General features: G+C 40.6%; 1 protein-coding gene across 1 annotated transcript; it reads right to left on the reverse strand.

Moving 5' to 3' along the window:
• Positions 1-1,337: 1,337 nt before the first annotated feature.
• On the reverse strand, positions 1,338-24,453 carry LOC124010135. Its single transcript, XM_046322501.1, has 3 exons — positions 22,765-24,453; positions 14,322-15,729; positions 1,338-2,721 (listed from the first exon to the last, which is right to left on the reverse strand). The coding sequence occupies exons 1-2, from the start codon at positions 24,226-24,228 to the stop codon at positions 14,410-14,412; spliced, it is 2,784 nt and encodes a 927-aa protein (XP_046178457.1). The 5' UTR covers positions 24,229-24,453; the 3' UTR covers positions 1,338-2,721; positions 14,322-14,409.
• Between the last annotated feature and the right edge of the window lie 2,475 nt (positions 24,454-26,928).

Below are 26,928 nucleotides of genomic sequence, written 5' to 3' on the forward strand. Positions count from 1 at the left end.
GTGGTGAGTTGTATCTCCAGAGGACCAGTTATAGTGGTGAGTTGTATCTCCAGACAGAGGAACAGTTATAGTGGTGAGTTGTATCTCCAGACAGAGGAACAGTTATAGTGGTGAGTTGTATCTCCAGAGGACCAGTTATAGTAGTGAGTAGTATCTCCAGACAGAGGAACAGTTATAGTGGTGAGTTGTATCTCCAGACAGAGGAACAGTTATAGTGGTGAGTTGTATCTCCAGAGGACCAGTTATAGTGGTGAGTTGTATTTCCAGACAGAGGAACAGTTATAGTGGTGAGTTGTATCTCCAGAGGAACAGTTATAGTGGTGAGTTGTATCTCCAGAGGAACAGTTATAGTGGTGAGTTGTATCTCCAGAGGAACAGTTATAGTGGTGAGTTGTATCTCCAGTGTTGGTTTTACATGTTGTGTTTTAAACATGAGCTGATTAACAAAAAGAGGAGGACCATGTCTCGACCGGTCACTGGTACAGAAATGGTTTAGAAACACTGTACTGTACTGCCAATGTTATGTGTCGTGCAGTGATGTGGGCTGGTGTACAGACAGAGTGCCAGAGACAGACATACAGACAGATCTAACTACCCAGGAAGCTGTACTTTTCCCCTGGTTGGAAGCTCCCCAGACACCAGACCCAGCCAACAGTAAGTAATGATTCCTCCCGTTCATCCACATCTGCAGTATTAACAGCTCCGGCAGGGTATCCTGATATCCAGTCTACTCCGGTGTTCGTTTTGGCTGGATGCAACCAACAGTCCAGCAGACGTCAGTTAGCTGTTATAGAGAAAGTCCCAAATGGTACCCTATTCCTAGTCCCTACAGTATGTAGTGTACATGAGGAATCGTGCGACGTTCGTCTCGTAGTATTGTTCTTGGTTCCAGACATACCAGTCTTTCACTGTTTACAGAGGAGACACAGCCAACAGGCAGCAGCCTCCCAGCTAGTGTCATGTGGCTGATGAAATGAATAGAGGAGATATATGCAGACAGCCTTGGCTGAAAGGTCAAAGCCGAGCTACTCGTTCAAAGCCCACGGGGGCGGGGGCGGGGGGTGCTTTATATGTCTGTGGTGTTCACTAGATTCAGCACATCCAACATCCAACACTGTACTGCAGACATACTCTCTGAGTAGAGCTGGGCTTTTGAAGACAAGCTTTTCTTTTCATTCTGAACTGAGCCTGTCTTCACACACCTAATCGTGCGTTGGTGGGAAAACAGTTCCTAAAAACATTAGAAAAGTAGAACAGTCAAACAACTTTGAAATATGAGAGCATTCATTCCCAAACAGGCGTAACCAATGAATACGATGAGAGATGGTTTCTTAGTAATTGGAAGATTTCAAACATTTTATTCAGATTTTGCTAAAAGGAAAGGTTCACCCCATTTTGAATGTTATACTGTTTTTTGTGCATCTCTGAGTGATGTTCTACCGATTCCCTGGCTCATTTCATGTTTTCATGTGTATCTGAATTATTGGTGTTCAAGCAAGCAAGAATCCGTCCGGAATTACGTAACACTGTGATAAAGTCTCTCTAACAGTTTGTAGTGGTACAGACTCAGTACATTGGTTATCAGTCAACCGGGATTGAGGAGGAGAAAGAGGGCTGTTCTGCAGTGAGGGTGGAGGAGATGGGAGGAAACCGGGCTTGAGGAGGAGAAAGAGAGCTGTTCTGCAGTGAGGGTGGAGGAGACGAGAGTGAGGGGAGGAAACCGGGCTTGAGGAGGAGAAAGAGAGCTGTTCTGCAGTAAGGGTGGAGGAGACGAGAGTGAGGGGAGGAAACTGGGCTTGAGGTCAACAGAGGAAAGAGGAGAAACAGAGCTGTTCTGTGGTGAGGAAACAGAGCTGCGTTTACACAGGCAGCCCAATTCGTATCTTTTTTTTTTCTTCACAAATTGGTGTTTTGACCAATCAGATCAACTCAGAAAAATATATTTGATGTGAAAAGATCTGATGTGATTGGTCAAAAATAACAATTAGTGGAAAAAGTAACAGAATTGTGCTGCCTGTGTAAACGCAGCCATAGACAGAGGGGTGTCTCATCCTATCTGTAGGGGCTCTGGGAGAGAAATGGTGAAACTCTCAGACACGATTTTTAATAAACAGAGAGACAGAGAGAGTAGCAGGCCTACCTGCAGACGATTCCAACATGCAGTAGTTTGATCCATATCATAAAGACAGGGTTTTAAAGGACACCCTATTCCTTATTTAGTCCACTACTGTTGATCAGGACCCATAGGGACCTATTTAGGGAATAACTTGTCATTTCAGGTGCAGAAAAGGCCGTTTAGACACAGAATACCATGGAATAAAGACAGCTAAGGAGAGTGGAAACACGCAACGGGGGCCAGAACAGAACATAAAACATTTCAAATCAATATTAATACCAATTATTAGGTCACTGCTATCTTTATTTCATACACAAAGGTAAGAAATGTGACACAGTCAGTTTTTGATGTCTTGAGTTTTTGCCAACCCCCCCAGACACCACACATACATGTTCATGTATGTCGAAGTGCTTGCTTCATACTGTGCGTCTCAAGGCCTGTGCATCGCTGGCTTTCATGTGGAATTCCCCTCCTGTTTGTCTGGAGCGTTTTCCCTTGGAAATAGCCCCCTCTTCAGGGCGAGCTCTGACCGTGTCCACCACTGACCGTGTCCACCACTGACTGTGTCCACCACTGACTGACATCTCTTCACCATGTCAGGGCTCCTGAGGAAGAGAAAAACACAGCATTTAATCTGAAGTATGTACAACCCATGGTCAATGGTCATTTCAATGAATGATGTAAACTGTTCGGCTAAATGACGCATCAACAGCATCTCCCCAGAAGGTTTGGGGCAGTGGTGTAAAGCACTTACACTTTTTCTCAATCGCTAAAACACTCAAATCCATTGGCTGAACAAAGTTCTCAGTTACCTGGACTCATTTAGCTAATTATGCAGTCTGTTGTCAATACCTTAAACCAGTTCACATGGTAAAACACAATTTGCAGATCTCACTTAGACTTTTCAGCAAAACTCTAAACACATTCTCATTCTCAAAACACATTCTGTACTCTAATGCACATGTCATCCATACTGGTAACACAAGTGGCAACAATCAAATACAAATAGAGAACATATGTCATTGATTGAACACAACCACTCAAAATTGATTTAACCTGTTTCAAATGATGCGACACAACCAATATAAGCCAGTTCAGAGAGCAAATAGGTTGTTGAAGGTGGGAAGGAGAAAGTCTGAGAATGGATACTGTAGTACAGTGCATTGGAGGCTGTATACTGTACAACGGATGACTTGTATGGCCCTGAACATTGTGCTTTCCATTTATTAACAGTACTGACTGCTCAATAGATTTTGACTGGTTGCAGGTTCATATCAACAAAGAACAAGAATTACAGTATCACAGAGACAAAGGACCAGTTTGTGAGATGCAGGGTACATTTACTGTAAAAATAGGGGTACAAGGAGGAGGAAGAACAAAAAACAAATTGCAAAGAGCAAAGCAGAGTAGTAATTTCTGATCAATTTTGAGCTACTATGATAGAACATGTTTTCGTTCATCAAAAGACAATGACGGAAAAATATGAATATTCTTTTAGATTAAAAACGTACTTCTCCCGGAGAATTGTTTGTTTTGAACAATGTGTTTTCTATTTTTCGGTGTATTGTTTACTGAATGCTTGAGAGTGTATATCATTTTGATCACTTTGTTTATGATTGAAACTGTTTTGAGGCGAATGTTTCGTTTTGCAAGAGGAGTCAGAGGTTATGTAAATAGTGCTTGAAGATGAGGTTTTGTGTTTAATGTTTTCAGGAAATTGAGCAATGTTTCAGAAATAGTGTTTTAGAAATTGAGAAAAACTGTAAGTAAAAGTACTTTAAAGTACTACTTAAGTCGTTTTTTGGGGTATTTGTACTTTACTCTACTATTTATATTTTTGACAACTTTTACTTTTACTTCACTACATTCCGAAAGAAAATATTGTACTTTTTACTCCATACATTTTCCCTGACAACCCAAAGTACTCATTACATTTTGAATGCTTAATAGCAGAACAGGAAAATTGTGAAATTAAGAACACGTGGTCATCCCTACTGCAAATGTTCTGGCGGACTCACTAAACACAAATGCATATTTTGTAAATAATGTCTGAGTGTTGGAGTGTGCCCCTGGCTATCCGTACATTTGTAAAACAAGATAATGGTGCCGTCTGCTTTGCTTAATAACATAAGACATTTGAAATGATTTATTATTGTACTTTTACTTTAATTTTACTTTTGATACTTAAGTATATTTTAGAAATTACTTTGTTTTGATACTAAAGAATATTTAAAACCAAATACTTTTATACTTTTACTCAAGTAGTATTTTACTGGGTGACTTTCTGTACTTTTCAGTCTTAATGTAGTAATATTTTCAAGGGGGTGTTGTATATGGCCAATATACAGCAAAGGGCTGTTCCCCTGCACGGCACAACACAGAGTGCCTGGACACAGCCCTTAGCCGTGGTATATTTGCCCAATGCCCAAACCCCTGAGGTGCCTTATTGCTATTATAAACTGGTTACCAATGTAATTTGAGCATTAAAATAACTGTTTTGTCATACCCGTGGTATAAGGTCTGATATACCACGGCTGTCACCCAATCAGCATTCAGGTCTTGAACCACCCAGTTTATACTTTAGAATAGATGAAGTGAAGGAGGATTAACTCATGAGTTAGCTATGTGTCCTTGGGTTATCATGACTCATTCAGCCTTGCTACTGTAGCTGGATGAGCCATGGAAAAAGGTTGTGCCTATCAGTGGAGGCTGATGGGAGGAGCCATAGGAGGACAGGCTCATTGTAATGGCTGGAATGGAATTAATGGAATGGAATCAAACTCATCAAACATATAGAAACCACATAACAGGAGAGAAGAGGAGAGAAGGGGAGAGAACAGAGAGAAAAGGAGAGAACAGGAGACAAGATGAGAGAAGGGGAGAGAAGATGAGAGAAGGGGAGAGAAGATGAGAGAAGGCAGAGAACAGGAGAGAACAGGAGAGAAGATGGAGAACAGGAGAGAAGATGAGAGAAGGAGAAAAGATGAGAGAAGGGAGAGAAGATGAGAGAACAGGAGAAAACAGGTGAGAACAGGAGAGAAGATGAGAGAAGGGGAGAGAAGGGGAGAGAACAGGAGAAAACAGGTGAGAACAGGAGAGAAGATGAGAGGAGAGAATATGAGAGAAGAGAACAGGAGAGAACAAGAGAGAACAGGACAGAACAAGAGAGAAGAGGAGATAAGAGGAGAGAAGAGGAGAGAACAGGAGAAAGCAGGAGAAAACAGGAGAGAAATAGGAGAGAAGAGGATAAAACAGCAGGGAAGAATAGAGAAGACATAATAGAGAAGAAAATCAATGGAATTACTTATATTTTCACTGTAGCCTTTTTCAACTGATAATAGTCTAAACAGACTGCGTTTTCAGAATACACCAAATACACGGTCATAAAATTAAATCACAATTGCGTCGTTACAAGTGACTTACCATAAACGATATCTGCACAGAATTAATATACTTCTACGATATTTCAAAGCCTATTTTGAAAGCTTTAACATGAAGTCACAGGCCTTTTCTTTCTGGGAGGAGTTCGCTATAGACCCCACAGGCGTTCTCTATGGGAGTGGTTCGCTATAGTCCCGCGGGCCTTGGCTCTCGCCATGTTTGAACGATGACTAGAAGTGCTCATGTTTATGGGAACATTTGAAATATAACAAGCTAACGTTTTGGTTTGCCTCACTCTGCTCTGGCATCTGTCCAAAGGCTTGATAATTAAAACCAGATTGTGCTTGGCCCAATTCACAGAAATTAGGCACAAGCCAGAAAAAACAATATTGCAGTTACACATATTCTGCACAAGAGGGAGGTATTTCACACAAACGGGAACATCCTCTCTTTATAATTTGTCCTTTTTCTCAATTGTGAGGTAAAACTTTTGAGACTTCTATAACTTCAATTAATTGAAATGGCAAGAATGATTTAATTAGTGATGTTTGATTGTTGTCAAATAGATCACTATCTTCACAAATGTGACCTCTGTGAATGACACAAAGACTGCCTGCCAAATTGCAAACTTTTCCCTATATAGTGTACTAATTTGGACTACAGCACAATGGCCCTGGTCAAAAATAGTGCACTAAAAAGGGAATAGGGTGCCATTTTTGACATATTCAAAACTTTAAATCAAATCAAAGTCTATTAGTTGCGAACATAGACTTTCAGAACTTATCACAGGTGTGCGAAATGCTTGTGTTTCTAGCTCTAGCAGTGCAGTAAATGCCTAGATAAATGCATGTGTTTCTAGCTCTAACAGTGCAGTAATGCCTTGCTAAATGCTTGTGTTTCTAGCTCTAACAGTGCAGTAATGCCTGGATAAATGCTTGTGTTTCTACTAGCTCTAACAGTGCAGTAATACCTAGCTAAATGCTTGTGTTTCTAGCTCTAACAGTGCAGTAATACCTAGCTAAATGCTTGTGTTTCAAGCTCTAGCAGTGCAGTAATACCTAGCTAAATGCTTGTGTTTCTAGCTCTAACAGTGCAGTAATATCTAGCTAAATGCTTGTGTTTCTAGCTCTAGCAGTGCAGTAATACCTAGCTAAATGCTTGTGTTTCTAGCTCTAACAGTGCAGTAATACCTAACTAAATTCTTCTGTTTCCACTAGCTCTAGCAGTGCAGTAATACCTAGCTAAATGCTTCTGTTTCTACTAGCTCTAGCACTGCAGTAATACCTAGCTGAATGCTTGTGTTTCTAGCTCTAACAGCCATTTGCAGTAATACCTATGGGTGGTCCCGGGATCGAACCCACTACCCTGGCGTTACAAGCGCCATGCTCTACCAACTGAGCTACAGAAGGACCACTAGCTGAATGCTTGTGTTTCTAGCTCTAACAGTGCAGTAATACCTAGCTAAATGCTTGTGTTTCTAGCTCTAACAGTGCAGTAATACCTAGCTAAATGCTTCTGTTTCTACTAGCTCTAGCACAGTAATACCTAGCTAAATGCTTCTGTTTCTACTAGCTCTAGCAGTGCAGTAATACCTAGCTAAATGCTTGTTTCTACTAGCTCTAGCGCTGCAGTAATACCTAGCTAAATGCTTGTGTTTCTAGCTCTAACAGTGCAGTAATACCTAGCTAAATGCTTCTGTTTCTACTAGCTTTAACAGTGCAGTAATGCCTAGCTAAATGCTTCTGTTTCTACTAGCTCTAACAGTGCAGTAATACCTAGCTAAATGCTTCTGTTTCTACAAGCTCTAGCAGTGCAGTAATACCTAGCTAAATGCTTCTGTTTCTACAAGCTCTAGCAGTGCAGTAATACCTAGCTAAATTCTTGTTTTTCTAATGTTAACGGTGCAGTAATACCTAGCTAAATGCTTGTGTTTTCAATGCTAACTGTGCAGTAATACCTTGCTAAATGCTTGTGTTTATAATGTTAATGGTGCATTAATACAAAAGTAATAATAAATATAAAAACAATACACACATAATCTAGAAGAAAAAAATACAAATTATCAAAATGAGCAATGTATATATACAGTGGCAAGAAAAAGTATGTGAACCCTTTGGAATTGCCTGGATTTATGCATAAATTGGTCATCAAATTTGATTTTAACTTCATCAAAAATAGACAAACATATTGTGCTTAAACTAAGAACACACAAATGATTGCATTTTTCTTTTCTATATTGAAGATATCATTTAAACATTCACAGTGTAGGTTGGAAAAAGTATGTGGTGGCCTCCCAGGTGGCGCAGTGGTTAAGGGCTGTGCCACCAGAGACTCTGAGGTCTGTGGGGCGATGCACAATTGGCCTAGCATTTTTAGGGAGGGTTTGGCCGCTAGGGATATCCTTGTCTCATCGCGCACCAGCGACTCCTGTGGCGGGCCGGGCGCAGTGCTCGCTAACCAAGGTTGCCAGGTGCATGGTGTTTCCTCCGACACATTGGTGCGGCTGGCTTCCGGGTTGGATGCGCGCTGTGTTAAGAAGCAATGCGGCTTGGTTGGGTTGTGTATCGGAGGACACATGTCTTTCAACCTTCGTCTCTCCCGAGCCCGTGTAACGGATGTGAAACGGCTAGCTTAGTTAGCGGTGTGCGCTATATAGCGTTTCAATCGGTTACGTCACTTGCTCTGAGACCTTGAAGTAGTAGTTCCCCTTGCTCTGCAAGGGCCGCGGCTTTTCTGGAGCGATGGGTAAAGATGCTTCGTGGGTGACTGTTGTTGCTGTGTGCAGAGTGTCCCTGGTTCGCGCCCGGGTATGGGCGAGGGGATGGTCTCAAGTTATACTGTTACATTGGTGCCGTGACCCGGATCACTGGTTGCTGCGGAAAAAGGAGGAGGTCAAAAGGGGAGTGAGTCGATGTGTGCAGAAGGTCCCTGGTTCGCGCGAGGGGACGGACGTAAAGTTATTCTGTTACACCCGTACGGAAGTTGTAGCGATGAGACAAGATAGTAGCTACTAACAAACAATTGGGGAGAAAACGGGGAAAAATTCACACAAAAAAACAACAACAAAAAAGTATGTGAACCCCAAAGGATAATGAGTTAGATGAAGTTCAGATCCAATTTGATGACCAATTTATGCATAAATCTGGGTAATTCCAAAGGGTTCACATACTTTTTCTTGCCATTGTATATATTGACATACACCACCGTTGAAAACATTTGGAGTCACATAGAAATGTCCTTGAATTTGAAAGAAAATAAAAAATTTGGTCCATTAAAATAGCAGCAAATTGATCAGAAATACAGTGTAGACATTGTTAATAATGTTGTAAATAACTATTGTATCTGGAAACAGATGATTTTTAAAGGAATGTTTACACCGGTGTACAGAGGCCCATTATCAGCAGCCATCACTCCTGTGTTCCAATGGCACGTCGTGTGAGCTAATACAAGTTTACTGTTTTAAAAGACTAATTGATCATTAGAAAACCCTTTTGCAATTATGTTAGCACAGCTGAAAACTGTCGTGCTGATTAAAGAAGCAATAAAACTGGCCTTCTTTAGACCAGTTGAGTATCTGGAGCATCAGCATTTGTGGGTTTGATTACAGGCTCTGAATGGCTAGAAACAAATAACTTTCCTCTGAAACTCGTCAGTCTATTCTTGTTCTGAAAAATCAAGGCTATTCAATGCAAGAAATTGCCAAGAAACTGAAGATCTCGTACAATGATGTGTACCACTCCCTTCACAGAAAGGCATAAACTGGCTCTAACCAGAATAGAAAGAGGAGTGGGAGGCCCCGGTGCACAACTGAGTGTAACGGATGTGAAACGGCTAGCTTAGTTAGCGGTGGTGCGCGCTAAATAGCGTTTCAATCGGTGACGTCACTTGCTCTGAGACATTGAAGTAGTAGTTCCCCTTGCTCTGCAAGGGCCGCGGCTTTTGTGGAGCGATGGGTAAAGATGCTTCGTGGGTGACTGTTGTTGCTGTGTGCAGAGTGTCCCTGGTTCGCGCCCGGGTATGGGCGAGGGGACGGTCTCAAGTTATACTGTTACATTGGTGCCGTGACCCGGATCACTGGTTGCTGCGGAAAAAGGAGGAGGTCAAAAGGGGGGTGAGTGTAACGGCTAGCTTAGTTAGCGGTGGTGCACGCTAAATAGTGTTTCAATCGGTGACGTCACTTGCTCTGAGACCTTGAAGTAGTAGTTCCCCTTGCTCTGCAAGGTCCGCGGCTTTTGTGGAGCGATGGGTAATGATACTTTGTGGGTGTCAGTTGTGGCTGTGTGCAGAGGGTCCCTGGTTCGCGCCCGGGTATGGGCGAGGGGACGGTCTAAAGTTATACTGTTACATGAGCAAGAGGACAAGTACATTAGAGTGTCTAGTTTGATAAACAGACGCCTCACAAGTCGTCAATTGGCAACTTCATTAAATAGTACCTGCAAAACACCAGTCTTAACATCAACAGTGAAGAGGCGACTCCGGGATGCTGGCCTTCTAGGCAGAGTTGCAAAGAAAAAGCATTATCTCAGACTGGCCAATAAAAATAAGAGATTAAGATGGGCAAAAGACACTGGACAGAGGAACTCTGTCGCCTCTTCACTTTTGATGTGGATGGGGGAGTGTCTGTCTCTGCTGTCTCCTGTAGTCCTCATTCAGAGCCTTCGTTTTGTTACCATTGACGGAGACTTATTTTCCTGGCACTACTCCACCAGGGCTTTGATCTCTTCCCTGTAGGCCGTCTCATTGTTGTTGGTAATCAGGCCTACCGCTGTTATGTCATCAACAAACTTGATGATTGAGTTGGAGACGTGTGTGGGTGACCAGGGAGTATAAAGGGGGGCTGAGCACCCACCCCTGTGGGGCCCATGTGTTGAGGATCAGCGTGGCGGAGGTGTTGTTGCTTTACCTTCACCACCTGGGGGGGGGGGGCCCGTCAGGAGTCCATGACCCAGTTGCACAGGGAGGTGTTCAGACCCAGGACCCTGAGCTTAGTGCACCCTGCCCGCCACTGAAGTCGCTAGTGCTCGATGGGACAAGAACATCTCTGCCGGCCAAACCCTCCACTAACGACACTGGGACATTTGTGCGCCGACCCATGGGTCTCCCAGTCGCGGCCGCCTGCTACAGAGCCTGGACTCTAACCAGGATCTCTAGTGACACAGCTAGCACTGCGATGTGCCTTAGACTACTCTGCCATTCGGGAGACCCGATGCCTCCATCATTCTTAAGTGGAAGAAGTTTGGAACCACCAAGACCCTTCCTAAAGCTGGCCGCCTGGCCAAACTGAGCAATCGTGGGAGAAGGGTCTTGGTCAGGGAGGTGACCAATAACTGACGGTCACTCTGACAGAGCTCTAGAGTTCCTCTGTGGACATGGGAGAACCTTACAGAAGGACAACCATCTCTGCAGCACTCCACCAATCAGGCCTTTATGGTAGACTAGTGGCCAGACAGAAGTCACTTCTCAATTAACGGCACATGACAGCCCACTTGGAGTTTGCCAAAAGGCACCTAAAGACTATCAGACCATGAGAAACAAGATTATCTGATCTGAGGAAACAAAGATGGAACTCTTTGGCCTGAATGCCAAGCGTCACGTCTGGAGCAAACCTGGCACCATTCTTACGGTGAAGCATGGTGGTGGCAGAATCATGCTGTGGGGATGTTTTTCAGTGGCAGGAACTGGGAGACTAGTCAGGATCGAGGCAAAGGTGAATGGAGCAAAGTACCGAGAGATCCTTGATGAAAAGTTACTCCAGAGCACTCAGGACTTCAGACTGGGCCAAAGGTTCACCTTCCAAAAGGACAACAACCCTAAGTACACAGCCAAGACGACACAGGAGAGGCTTCAGGACAGGTCTCCGATGTGCTTGAGTGGCCCAGCCAGAGCCCGGTCTTACACCTGATCGAACATCTCTGGAGAGACCTGAAAATAGCTGTTCAGAAACGCTCACCATCCCAACCTGACAGAGCTTGAGAGGATCTGCAGAGAAGAATGGGAGAAACTCCAGAAATACAGGTGTACCAAGCTTGTAGCGTCATACCCAAGAACACTCAATGCTGTCATCGCTGCCAAAGGTGCTTTAACAAATTATTGAGAAAAGGGTCTGAATAATTATGTAAATATAGTATTTAAGTTTTTTCTTTTTTATAAAAACCTGTTTTTGCTTTGTCATTATTGGGTATTGTGTGTAGATTGAGGGGAAAAAAGCTATTTAATCAATTTTATAATAAGGCTGTAACCAAACAAAATGTGGAAAGGGGTCTGAATACTTTCCAACGGCACTGTATAAACAGAGTACGTTACAGTCTCTGATATCTCTCTGGACGGAGATCTTTGCCCTGAGCTCGTCGACTCTATTCGACTGGTCGACTGACCGTTAGCGAGTCATACACCGCCTGAGTCTATCTCAGACTTCTTCTTCGTCTTCTCCGATGAATAGAGCTACCTCTGAAAGTTCAAACAACCTCACACTCAACGTCAAAAAAACAAAGGAGATGATCGTACACTCCAGGAAACAGCAGAGGGAGCACCGCCCTATCCACATCGACGGGACAGTAGTGGAGAGGGTAGTAAGTAGTAAGTTCCTCAGTGTACACATCAACGACAAACTGAATTGGTCCACCCACACAGACAGTGTGGTGAAGAAGGTGCAGCAGTGCCTCTTCAACCTCAGGAGGCTGAAGAAATTTGGCTTGTCACCAAAAGCACTCACAATCTCTTACAGATGCACAATCGAGAGCATCCTGTCGGGCTGTATCATCGCCTGGTACGGCAACTGCTACGCCCACAACCGTAAGGCTCTCCAGAGGGTAGTGAGGTCTACACAACGCATCACCGGGGGCAAACTACCTGCCCTCCAGGACACCACCCGATGTCACAGGAAGGCCATAAAAATCATCAGGGACAACAATCAACTATCATCCAGAAGACGAGGTCAGTACAGGTGCATCAAAGCAGGGACTGAGAGACTGAAAAACAGCTTCTATCTCAAGGCCATCAGACTGTTAAACAGCCACCACTAACATTGAGTGGCTGCTGCCAACACACTGACTCAACTCCAGCCATTTCAATAATGTAAAAATTGGTGCACTTTAGCCACTTTAAACAATGCCACTTCATATAATGTTTACATACCCTACATTACTCATCTCATATGTATATACTGTACTCTATACCATCTACTGCATCTTGCCTATGCCGCTCTGTACCATCACTCATTCATATATCTTTATGTACATATCCTTTCATTCCTTAGGTTAGATTACTCGTTGGTTATTACTGCATTGTCGGAACTAGAAGCACAAGCATTTCGCTACACTCGCATTAACTTCTGCTAACCGTGTGCATGTGACCAATAACATTTGATTTGAAGTCTGATATCTGCTCAAATATCTGGTGAGTGACCATCAATCTAATATCCAAACGTTATTTCCCTGTAGGTAATAATACAAGAACAAGTAATGTAAGAAGTAACACATGCAACAAAAAAATACTGCAAAGTTGGCTAGGAACTGGAAACAGTGCGACCGTGTCTGTCGGCGCTATCTTGTCCTAACTGGAGAAACGAGTGGGGGAGTTATTTTGTAGTCCTGCCAATGACTCAGATAGATAGTCATGTCTGTTATCCTATAAATACTTACCGAAAGAGAGGGTAGACTAGCGGCAGTTGTATCCAATATCTATCCCAGATGGTTGGTGTCTCATTACAATAAATGATTAAACTCTTTTTTTAAACTTTCCATTTCTCTGAAGACAGCATGACTAAGTTATAGCAAGAAGTAGAAACTAATGTGACATAAACATCAGCAGACAAACAAATAAACACACAGACACACACAGACACACACAGACACACACACACAGACAGACACACACAGACACACACACAGACAAATAGAGACACACACACACACAGACACACACACAGACAAATAGAGACACAGACACACACAGACAAATAGAGACTCACACAGACAAACAGAGACACACAGACACACACAAACAGAGACACACACAGACACACACACACAGACAAACAGAGACACACACACACAGACAAACAGATTCAGACACACACAGACACACAGAAACACACAGACACACACATAGACAAACAGATACACATACAGACAAACAGACACACAAACACACAGACAAACAAATACACGGACAAACAGACACACAAACACACAGACAAATAGATTCAGACACACACAGACACACACAGACACACAGATACACACACACACAGACAAACAGACACACACACAAACACACAGACAAACAGATTCAGACACACACAGATAAACAGACACACAAACACACAGACAAACAGACACACAAACACACAGACAAACAGATTCAGACACACACAGAAACACACAGACACACAGATACACAGACAAACAAACACACAGACAAACAGACACAGAAACACACAGACACACAGATACACACACACACACACAGTCATCTTGCATCTTCACAGATATGGCTGCTGAAATGTTATTTTTGTATAATCAAACTGTTATACTACCATGACGCGCACGTCATCAGCAGTCAGGTTGTGTAAACCACGAGTCAATCTGTGTAAATGTAATTCTCTATTTCTCTGAAGTCATGACTAAGAACTGCTAGGAAGGAACTCGTGACATGAGCATTAGCAGACACACACACACACACACACACACACACACACACACACACACACACACACACACACACACACACACACACACACACACACACACACACACACACACACACACACACACACACACACACACACACACACACACACACACACACACACACACACACTTACCGCAAGCTTTCCTTCTCAGACTACTTATCAGTGTAGTTCTGTCCTTGTATTATATGTTCCAGGCTCCCATGGCAGTGAGGCTGTCCCCTCATACCATGCTGTAGGGAGGTGTCTTCAAGTCACTGGGAGGCAGGGCAGGGAGGGTTGGGTGGGTAGGGTGGGTAGGGTAGGATGGCTGGGCCAGGTGGGGCAGGACCGGCAGTGCTGGGTGGGCAGGGTAGGTTGGTTGAGCCGGACTCTTACTGAGCCTCTCCACCCGTCCGTTGTGGCGGGGGTACAGTGGAGATTTCTGGATCCTAAGAGTGGGGACACTGTATCCGACCATGGCTTTATGGTCAGACAGTTGAGTCCATAGGGGCAGGGGTAGGGAGGGGGTCATTTCTAGCTCTGGGGGGGTCTGGGGGGCCACATGGTTCAGTTCTCTACCTGGACCGGGTAGAGGAGGGTGTCCGTTGAGCCCCCGTCTGTCCTGTTTGGGGTCTTTGGAGGTGCTCAGAGGGCCCATGGGGCTCAGGGCTGTGACCCCAACCCGGTTGGTCTTGATGACAGATGCGGTGAGGACAGGAGACATGGAGTTAGTTCCTATGGTGACAGTATGGTCAGGTTGTCTGTACAGTAGGGAGACTCCCTGATCTCCATTAGTCTTCTGTCTGTACACCAGGACCCCAGGGACGTCTCTGGGGTCGGGAGGAGGGTCATGTATGGTGACAGTATGGTCAGGTTGTCTGTACAGTAGGGAGACTCCCTGATCTCCATTCGTCTTCTGTCTGTACACCAGGACCCCAGGGACGTCTCTGGGGTCGGGAGGAGGGTCATGTATGGTGACAGTATGATCCATGTCGTTGCACTGTGGTCCATGGTTCCCAGGAGTCTTATGGTTGTGGACCAGGTCCCCTGTACCAGTCCAGTTGGTGTGTACCTGGACCCTAGTAGTCTTCTGGTTGACGATACGGTCCATGTCTCTGTAGTGTGGTCTCTGGTCTCCCTGGTTGAACATCAGGACTCCTTTACAGTCTCTGGAGTTGGGGTGACTGTCACCACCTTTACAGTCTCTGAGGTTGGGGTGACCGTCACCACCTTTATAGTCTCTGGGGTTGAGTTGACCGTCACCACCTTTACAGTCTCTGGGGTTGGGGTGACTGTCACCACCTTTACAGTCTCTGGGGTTGGGGTGACTGTCACCACCTTTACAGTCTCTGGGGTTGGGGTGACTGTGACCACCTTTACAGTCTCTGGGGTTGGGGTGACTGTCACCACCTTTACAATCTCTGGGGTTGGGGTGACTGTCACCACCTTTACAGTCTCTGGGGTTGAGGTGACCGTCACCACGACTAGGGGACTTGTTACATGATCCCTCTTCCTCTTCCAGGTCAATGTTAGCTGTCAGACGATCTATCTGTTGGACCACCTAAAGGACAACCCAGAATCAATAAACATAGTCACCATATACTATATGTTTTTTAAGAGTCATGAGATTTTAGATTTTGTTTGACAATGTATAATTTATTATATTTTAGAACAGAATTATTTTGTTAGCTGTCAGACAATACATCTGTCGGACCACCTACTAGACAGTACAGTGAGTCAATATATTCCATTACTACAGTATATTACTACATTACTAAAGTATATTACTGCATTATACTACATTACCACAGGTTATTAATACATTATACTACATTACTAAAGTATATTACTGCATTATACTACATTACAACAGGTTATTAATACATTATACTACATTACTAAAGTATATTACTGCATTATACTACATTACTACAGGTTATTAATACATTATACTACATTACTAAAGTATATTACTGCATTATACTACATTACTACAGGTTATTAATACATTATACTACATTACTAAAGTATATTACTGCATTATACTACATTACTACAGGTTATTAATACATTATACTACATTACTAAAGTATATTAATACATTATACTACATTACTAAAGTATATTAATACATTATACTACATTACTAAAGTATATTACTGCATTATACTACATTACTACAGGTTATTAATACATTATACTACATTACTAAAGTATATTAATACATTATACTACATTACTAAAGTATATTAATACATTATGCTACATTACTAAAGTATATTAATATATTATACTACATAAGTTACCAGTACATTGTATTACATTATACCATGTTTCTGATTGGCTTGAATGGCATTCTAGAGCATGCGTTATTTATGCTTAACTAAACAAACAGACTTGCTAGTTTAGCTATCAACGACTGTATCTAGCTATCTAGTCAACGTGTTATCTACTTGAACACATTTCTACCTGCAGACAAACACATTTCTAGTGGCAAATGTGTTCAATTATAGCCAAGGTATAAAAGGGATAATCTCAACTCGAGGCTCAATGCGATCTCTGGAAAATAATGTAACTCTGTGGAAGGTTCATTCTATTCCGCTAGCACGTTGTGTTTCACTCCTTCCACGTCATTCATTATTTTCCATAGCCCCTTGTCGATTAACCCGTACTTACTAGAGTATATTACTGCATTATACTACATTACTACAGTATATTAATACATTATACTACATTACTACAGTATATTAATACATTATACTACATTACTACAGTATATTAATACATTATACTACATTACTACAGTATATTAATACATTATACTACATTACTACAGTATATTAGTACATTATACTACATTACTACAGTATATTAATACATTATACTACATTACTACAGTATATTAATACATTATACTACATTACTACAGTATATTAATACATTATACTACATTACTACAGTATATTAATACATTATACTACATTACTACAGTATATTAGTACATTATACTACATTACTACAGTATATTAATACATTATACTACATTACTACAGTATATTAATACATTATACTACATTACTACAGTATATGAATACATTATACTACATTACTACAGTATATGAATACATTATACTACATTACTACAGTATATTAGTACATTATACTACATTACTACAGTATATTAATACATTATACTACATTACTACAGTATATTAATACATTATACTACATTACTACAGTATATTAATACATTATACTACATTACTACAGTATATTAATACATTATACTACATTACTACAGTATATTAATACATTATACTACATTACTACAGTATATTAATACATTATACTACATTACTACAGTATATTAATACATTATACTACATTACTACAGTATATTAATACATTATACTACATTACTACAGTATATTAATACATTATACTACATTACTACAGTATATTAATACATTATACTACATTACTACAGTATATTAATACATTATACTACATTACTACAGTATATTAATACATTATACTACATTACTACAGTATATATTAATACATTATATTAATACATTACTACAGTATATTAATACATTATACTACATTACTACAGTATATTAATACATTATACTACATTACTACAGTATATTAATACATTATACTACATTACTACAGTATATTAATACATTATACTACATTACTACAGTATATTAATATATTATACTACATTACTACTTTCATTACCACTACCTATTCTACATTACAACAGTATATTAATGCATTATACTACATTACTACAGTATATTAATACATTATACTACATTACTACAGTATATTAATACATTATACTACATTACTACAGTATATTAATACATTATACTACATTACTACAGTATATTAATACATTATACTACATTACTACAGTATATTAATACATTATACTACATTACTACAGTATATTAATACATTATACTACATTACTACAGTATATTAATACATTATACTACATTACTACAGTATATTAATACATTATACTACATTACTACAGTATATTAATACATTATACTACATTACTACAGGTTATTAATACATTATACTACATTACTAAAGTATATTATACTACATTTACTTTCATTACCACTACCTATTCTACATTACAACAGTATATTAATGCATTATACTACATTACTACAGTATATTAATACATTATACTACATTACTACTTTCATTATCACTACATATTCTACATTACTACAGTATATTAATGCATTATACTACATTACTACAGTATATTAATACATTACATTACTACATTACATATTCTAAATTACTACAGTATATTAATACATTATACTACATTACTACAGTATATTATACATTATACTACATTACTACAGTACATGAATACATTATACTACATACTACATTAGTTACCATTGCATTATACATTACTACATTAGTTACCACAATATTATAATACATTACTAAAGTATATTAATACATTATTGTACATTACTATTATTGTACATTCAGCCTATATCATTAATATTCTCCTGTCTGTCATAATCAACTGTGTATATTAAAACATTATACTACATAGTACATTCGTTACCACTATACTACAGTACATTATTACCACTATATTAATACATTATACTACATTACTACAGTATATTAATGCATTATACTACATTACTACAGTATATTAATACATTATACTACATTACTACTTTCATTACCACTACATATTCTACATTACTACAGTATATTAATGCATTATACTAGATTACTACAGTATATTAATACATTATACTACATTACTACTTTCATTACCACTACATATTCTACATTACTACAGTATATTAATACATTATACTACATTACTACTTTCGTTACCACTACATATTCTACATTACTACAGTATATTAATATATTATACTACATTACTACAGTATATTAATGCATTATACTACATTACTACAGTATATTATTATACATTATACATTATACTAGATTACTACAGTATATTAATACATTATACTACATTACTACTTTCATTACCATTATTCTACATTACTACAGTATATTAATACATTATACTACATTACTACTTTCGTTACCACTACATATTCTACATTACTACAGTATATTAATATATTATACTACATTACTACAGGTTATTAATACATTATACTATATTACTAAAGTATATTACTGCATTATACTACATTACTACAGGTTATTAATACATTATACTACATTACTAAAGTATATTAATACATTATACTACATTACTAAAGTATATTACCAGTACATTTATACATTATACTGATTGGCATTCTACAGTATATTAACTAAACAAACAGACTTTATACTACATTATCTAGTCAGTTATCTACTTGAACACATTTCTACCTGCAGACAAACACATTTCTAGTGGCAAATGTGTTCAATTATACAAGGTATAAAAGGGATAATCTCAACTCGAGGCTCAATGCGATCTCTGGAAAATAATGTAACTCTGTGGAAGGTTCATTCTATTCCGCTACACGTTGTGTTTACTCCTTCCACGTCATTCATTATTTTCCATAGCCCCTTGTCGATTAACCCGTACTTACTAGAGTATATTACTGCATTATACTACATTACTACAGTATATTAATACATTATACTACATTACTACAGTATATTAATACATTATACTACATTACTACAGTATATTAATACATTATACTACATTACTACAGTATATTAATACATTATACTACATTACTACAGTATATTAATACATTATACTACATTACTACAGTATATTAATACATTATACTACATTACTACAGTATATTAATGCATTATACTACATTACTACAGTATATTAATGCATTATACTACATTACTACAGTATATTAATACATTATACTACATTACTACAGTATATTAATACATTATACTACATTACTACAGTATATTAATACATTATACTACATTACTACAGTATATTAATACATTATACTACATTACTACAGTATATTAATATATTATACTACATTACTACAGTATATTAATACATTATACTACATTACTACAGTATATTAGTACATTATACTACATTACTACAGTATATTAGTACATTATACTACATTACTACAGTATATTAGTACATTATACTACATTACTACAGTATATTAATACATTATACTACATTACTACAGTATATTAATACATTATACTACATTACTACAGTATATTAATACATTATACTACATTACTACAGTATATTAATACATTATACTACATTACTACAGTATATTAATACATTATACTACATTACTACAGTATATTAATACATTATACTACATTACTACAGTATATTAGTACATTATACTACATTACTACAGTATATTAGTACTTTATACTACATTACTACAGTATATTAATACATTATACTACATTACTACAGTATATTAATACATTATACTACATTACTACAGTATATTAATACATTATACTACATTACTACAGTATATTAATACATTATACTACATTACTACAGTATATTAATACATTATACTACATTACTACAGTATATTAATACATTATACTACATTACTACAGTATATTAATACATTATACTACATTACTACAGTATATTAATACATTATACTACATTACTACAGTATATTAGTACATTATACTACATTACTACAGTATATTAATAGATTATACTACATTACTACAGTATATTGATACATTACACTACATTACTACAGTATATTAATACATCATACTACATTACTACATTTGTTACCACTACATTATACTACATTACTACAGTATATTAATACATTATACAACATTATGTTATACTGGACCATGTCTCTTTTACAACGCAAGTCTCAATTGAGCCATTCACAATGTTTTACAATTTACAGGATATTATATGCAAATTGCATATTGACACCATTAAAGCTAAGCATAGTTAAGAACCTGTCTCAAGACAGGCTCTTTAATGTGCTTCTTGTGTCTATCAATTCCAGCAGCAGGTTTTAAGCCAAACGGTCGATGTGAATCGCGTTCAATCAATGCAACTGCGAGAAATGAATCATATTATGAGCAGTGCCACAGTATCTCCTTCCATATCAGCCTGCATCATTCTTTTTTTCTCCAGAGCTGAATGGATGAAGGCTATTCCACCGTAACAGAATAATGCTGTGACTCAGATTTGTCCCTTTATAATGTACAGTGTGCCAAACAAAAACCAATGGAAACACATTTATTTGAAGAACTGTGCAGATGCCAAGTTTGGTAACAGAATGACAGCAAGTACAGCACAAACCGTCATTTTGTTTCCAAACTTGGCATCTGCACAGTTCTTCAAGTAAATGTGTTTTCATTGTTTTATGTTTGACATTTTAAAGTGAAGAATCATCTGAGTCTGAGCATCATAACTGTTACCGTGGAATTGCCCATAAACAGAAAGAGGACACTCATAGGTCCATCAGTATCTGCTTTACTTCAAATGTTAACGTAAAGCATGCTGAAACATATACATGGACTCAAGGCAAAACATGACCTCGTCCTTAGATCACTGTGTGCGTTTCAGCCATCTCCTCTGACTATTGTTGTCATAACATTCATCATAGGCACTATTATAAAATAGCAACCCTTTCCTTTTTAGTTATAACACGGAACTTTGCCTGTTTAGAAAAAATCAATACATTTGAAAACGTGGCTGAAATGCTGAACTGAAATCTCGTGCAATAATGTACATCTAGTCGTTTTTCAATTCATGGATGTTTATGACAACTAATAAAAAGAGAAAATAGATGGAAATCAAGAATTAAATACATCTTATTATATACTGAAATTAACCTGATTACTGATACTGCAGCTGCCATTCCATTAAAGTGGTACCACTGGACCAGAGAGATTATTGACTTGATGGTTTCTTCCTCACTCACTCCAAAACTTGTCCTTAAAATTGGTTGTATGATCCCCTAAGTACACTCCATAGAAAATTAGATATGGACAGAACTCAGACTGATATGCCTCAATCATTCATTGCATTTATGCAGGGTAAAGTAATGAATTATCAAAGCTCAATGGAGTACTGTCCATTTAATTCCATTTTCTATTGATTCATCAGCTTTTTTGCTTCAGTCAACTTCTCAGACTACATGAACAGCATGACTGGTTGACTAGCATAACTAGTTAGCCTCGCGAGCCACACTGAACTTCCAAGCTTACATAAACATGCGTTATGTAGTGTGGCTCGCGAGGCTAGCCAAGGTACAAGTGGCGCAGTGCTAGAGGCGTCCCTACAGACCCGGGTTCGATCCCTGGCTGTATCACAACAGATCGTGATCGGGAGTCCCATAGGGTGGAGCACAATTGGCCCAGCGTCGTCCGAGTTAGGGGAGGGTTTGGCCGGGGTAGGCCGTCATTGTAAATAATAATTTGTTCTTATCTGATTTGTCTAGATAAATACATGTTCAATAAAATAAAAATTACTACAACAGTCAGAGTTGGCTAAAACACATACAGATTTGGGACCAGGCTCACTGTAGGTTAACATACAGTAGAGGCTTCTTACCTCCTTCATCTCCACGTGGACTTGTTTGAGACCACCCAGGACCCCCTCCAGGTCTGACACCACCTGTCTGATCTGCTCACAGACAGAACCCTCCTTCGTCCGGACTGAAACCTCCTTCTCCCGGATCGAACCCTGGTTCTCCAGGACCGAACCCTTCTTCGCCTGGACTGAAACCTCCTTCTCCTGGATCGAACCCTGGTTCTCCAGGACAGAACCCTTCTTCTCCCTGACTGAAACCTCCTTCTCCTGGACCGAACCCTTCTTCCCCTGGACTGAATCCTCCTTCTCCCAGATCGAACCCTGGTTCTCCTGGGTTGAACCGCGGTTCTCATGGACCGCACATTCATTCTCCCGGATCAAATTCTGGTTCTCCAGGACCGAACCCTCCTTCTCCCTGACTGAACCCTCCTTCTTCCGGAGCAAACCCTGGTTCTTCCAGACCAAACCCTGCTTCTTCCTGACCAAACCCTCAGAGCTAGAGCCAGCAGGGACATGTTGTCCATTACAGCCGTCTTCTCCTTGCTCACCTCCAACTCCTCCAGCCTTTAATCTAGTAGTCCTCTCCTGGTGGTTAGCTCTATCTCCCCTGCCCTGAGAGGACACAGACCTGGGACTTGGACCACCAATGCCACAGCATCCATTTGGCATGTGGGAGTGTAAATGTCCTTGTTCCAGTGGTACACACCTGTCCAAATGATTGTGTTGACAACCAGCAGTAAATCTCCAGTCCTGCCTTTCTGTACTGTAACTGTAGCTAGCCTGTCTGTGTTTCGGCTGATCCCAGACCTGTTCTTCTGGACAGTAGCTAGTCTGTCCGTGTATCGGTTTGTCTTCTGGACTATAACTAGCCTGTCTGTGTTTCGGCTGATCCCAGATCTTGTCTTCTGGACCGTAGCTAGTCTGTCCGTGTATCGGTTTGTCTTCTGGACTATAACTAGCCTGTCTGTGTTTCGACTGATCCCAGACCTGTTCTTCTGGACAGTAGCTAGTCTGTCCGTGTATTGGCTTGTCTTCTGGACTGTAGCTGTAGCTAGCCTGTCTGTGTAGTTCCTGTGGACCGTAGCTAGTCTGTCTTTCTAGCCTCAAACTGTAGCTGCAGCTGGCCTGTCTGTGTTTTGACTGACCCCAGATCTGTTCTTCCACTCCATAACTAGCCTGCCTGCGTATCGGTTTGTCTTCTGTACTGTAACTGCAGCTGGCCTGTCTGTGTTTTGACTGACCCCAGATCTGCTCTTCCGCTCCATAACTAGCCTGCCTGCGCCCCTCTGGATCGTAGTTGTAGCTAGTCTGTCTGTATGCCGGCTCTGGGTCCGCCAGGAGTGACAAGGCTGACGCATGTCTGCTGCTGTTGAAGGGGTGTGTCCCGGTCGCCGTCCCAACAGCGTCACCTCCACCCTGTCCCACACAGCCACATTGTTCTCTCACAGGGGAATAGTGTCTCAGACCAGGGCCTGAGGGCTCCATTGGCCAGCTCCACTGGGCAGGGTTGTATTCATAGGTTTGGCTAGGGCTAAATAGGTCTGGCTGAGGTTGGGCATTCTGACCCTGCCCTGTGAACACTGGCCTCCTCTGTGGGGCCCTGTGAGTGTGACCAGCTTCAGCTTCAATGCCTCCTCCTCCTCCACCTCCTCTGCCTTCACCTCCTCCTCTACCTTCACCTTCTTGTCTGCCTCCTCCTCCTCCTCCACCTCTTCCTCCATCTCCTCTTCCACCACCTACTCCTCCTCCTCCTCTGCCTTCACCTTCTTGTCTGCCTCCTCCTCCTCCTCCTCCTCCACCTCTTCCTCCATCTCCTCTTCCACCACCTCTTCCTCCTCCACTTCTCTCACCGTTCTCTAGTCCAGACTCTATATCCTCGGTCTCCACAGGGAAAGGAGGAAGCTGGAAGTCTTCCCTGAGGTCCAGTGATGCTGGGTGGTCTGGATGGTCTGGGCATATGGGTCCGTAATGGACACCGTGGCGGCAGTAGCAGTAGTCGTTATTGTTTTGATGAATGAGTCCATAGTCTCCCGTCCGTGTGCTGTCTGAGTACATTTCAGAATTAAAACGGTCCGTCCGGAATAGAGGCTGACTGCTGTGGAAAATACCTTTAAAAACACAACTGGTTTCCTTCTCCTCCCTGCTGTTCTCTAACTCCAACCTAGTCATTCACTCTAACTGTTTTCCTCATCTAACTACGACTGACTCCACCGCAAACGCGCCCCCCCCCAACACACTTTTCTTCAGCTTTGCCTCTTTTTTTAACCTACGACGCCCCTCCCCCTTTAGTCTTCCTGTTGTTTCTCTTTCTCTCCTTTTCTCTTTCCTTTCTTTCCCCTGACCCCTCTCTTACTTTTCCAACTTTTCTCCCACTCTTTCTTCACCCTGCAGCCCTCTCTCCTGCTCGGGGGCCCCTTCTTCTCCACCTCCCTCCCCGCTCTCTCGCTCTCTCACTCTCTCTCCTTCTCTCTACCTCTCCCTCGTTTCGTTCCTCAGTCTCATCTGCTGCTGAAGGCTTCCCGTCTCTCTCACTAACTTGGTTGTCCATTTCCCGTTTCCTTCCCCTCCTCTCCTCCTCCTTTTCTCGTTACCTCCCTTCCCCTTCTCCTATTTTTACACCTTTCACTCTCTGAGTCTCAGTGCTGTTTCTCACTCTATCTCATTCTCTCACACAGTCGCCTGTACCTGAATGTCACCTCTGTCTCTCTCCTCCACCTGAGATCCAGTTCTCTGTGTTTCTGTCGTCAATGTCAGTACGTCAGAGCTTTCTAAGCTCATTAATCCTCCTCGCTCGGCGACTACAGCCTGGCACTCGTCAATTAAACGCAGCCTGGTTAGAGCCAGTCAGGGAATCCTCCGCCAAGTGAGGAGAAGGAGGAGGAGGAGGAGGAGGAGGAGGCTGAGAAAGGAGGGGTTTCATCAGCCACACTCCATGGCTGAACGACTCTGAGTAGAAAGACAGCGGCACACTCCTGTAGAGGGAGGGTTTTAACACAACTCTGTCTCTCTATTTCTCTCTCTCTCTCTTTCCTTCTCTCTTTCTCTTTCCCCCTCTCTTTCTTTTGATGTCTCTCTCTGGTCTGAGTTTACAGTAAAGCAACAATGTACATCTTCACAGTTCAACTAAATGAAACTCTGTTTGAAACATACGGTGTGGACAGTATAGTATATTTCCCTTGACTTCACTTACATACCTTGGGCATTACATCTCTGGCCAAAATCTCTGGCCAAATGCAATCTGAGGGGCTGAGCCAAACCCCAATGTTGAGTTCAGCTATGCGCACAATTCTCTCTCTCTCTCTCTCTCTCTCTCTCTCTCTCTCTCTCTCTCTCTCTCTCTCTCTCTCTCTCTCTCTCTCTCTCTCTCTCTCTCTCTCTCTCTCTCTCTCTCTCTCTCTCTCTCTCTCTCTCTCTCTCTCTCTCTCTCTCTCTCTCTCTCTCTCTCTCTCTCTCTCTCTCTCTCTCTCTCTTTCTCAGAACAAAACTGGAGAAAGACAGCATTGCAACAGACATTATAATTTAAAAGATAAGTAAGTATAGACATGCATAATTTGTGACACAAAAAAAAACATTCCTTAAAAACCATCTCCAGTTTGCATATTTTCACATTTAGAACGCCCGAGGATGAGATCAACATGTTGAGTGTTCGCTCTCAAAAAAATAGTTAAATTGTGTTGCTGCTCTTTGACTGAGGTATTTTTTTTAAAGCACCCTGTTCCCTTTATAGTGCACTATGGGCCCCTATGGGCCCTAGTCAAAAGTAGGGCACTATATAGGGAACAGGGCGCTATTTGAGTCAAAGAAAACAGTTGCAGCTTTAAAGACAATAGGCTGAAATTAGCTGTGCTGAAAATAAACACAGAAGGAACTCAGAGGAGCTTCATCCTTCTAAACTGAGAGGAACAATTCAGGAACCATTCTAGGAGTCTGTGACAGCTGTTGTTGGAAATAAAAAGTAGACGTTCAATCGAACAAACCCATGCATAACCACAGATTAATCTGAACAGGCCCATGCATAACCACAGATTAATCTGAACAGGCCCATGCATAACCACAGATTAAACTGAACAGGCCCATGCATAACCACAGATTAAACTGAACAGGCCCATGCATAACCACAGATTAAACTGAACAGGCCCATGCATAACCACAGATTAAACTGAACAGGCCCATGCATAACCACAG

The sequence above is a fragment of the Oncorhynchus gorbuscha genome, linkage group LG22, assembly GCF_021184085.1.
Source record: "Oncorhynchus gorbuscha isolate QuinsamMale2020 ecotype Even-year linkage group LG22, OgorEven_v1.0, whole genome shotgun sequence".
In the NCBI taxonomy this organism is placed as follows: domain Eukaryota; kingdom Metazoa; phylum Chordata; class Actinopteri; order Salmoniformes; family Salmonidae; genus Oncorhynchus; species Oncorhynchus gorbuscha.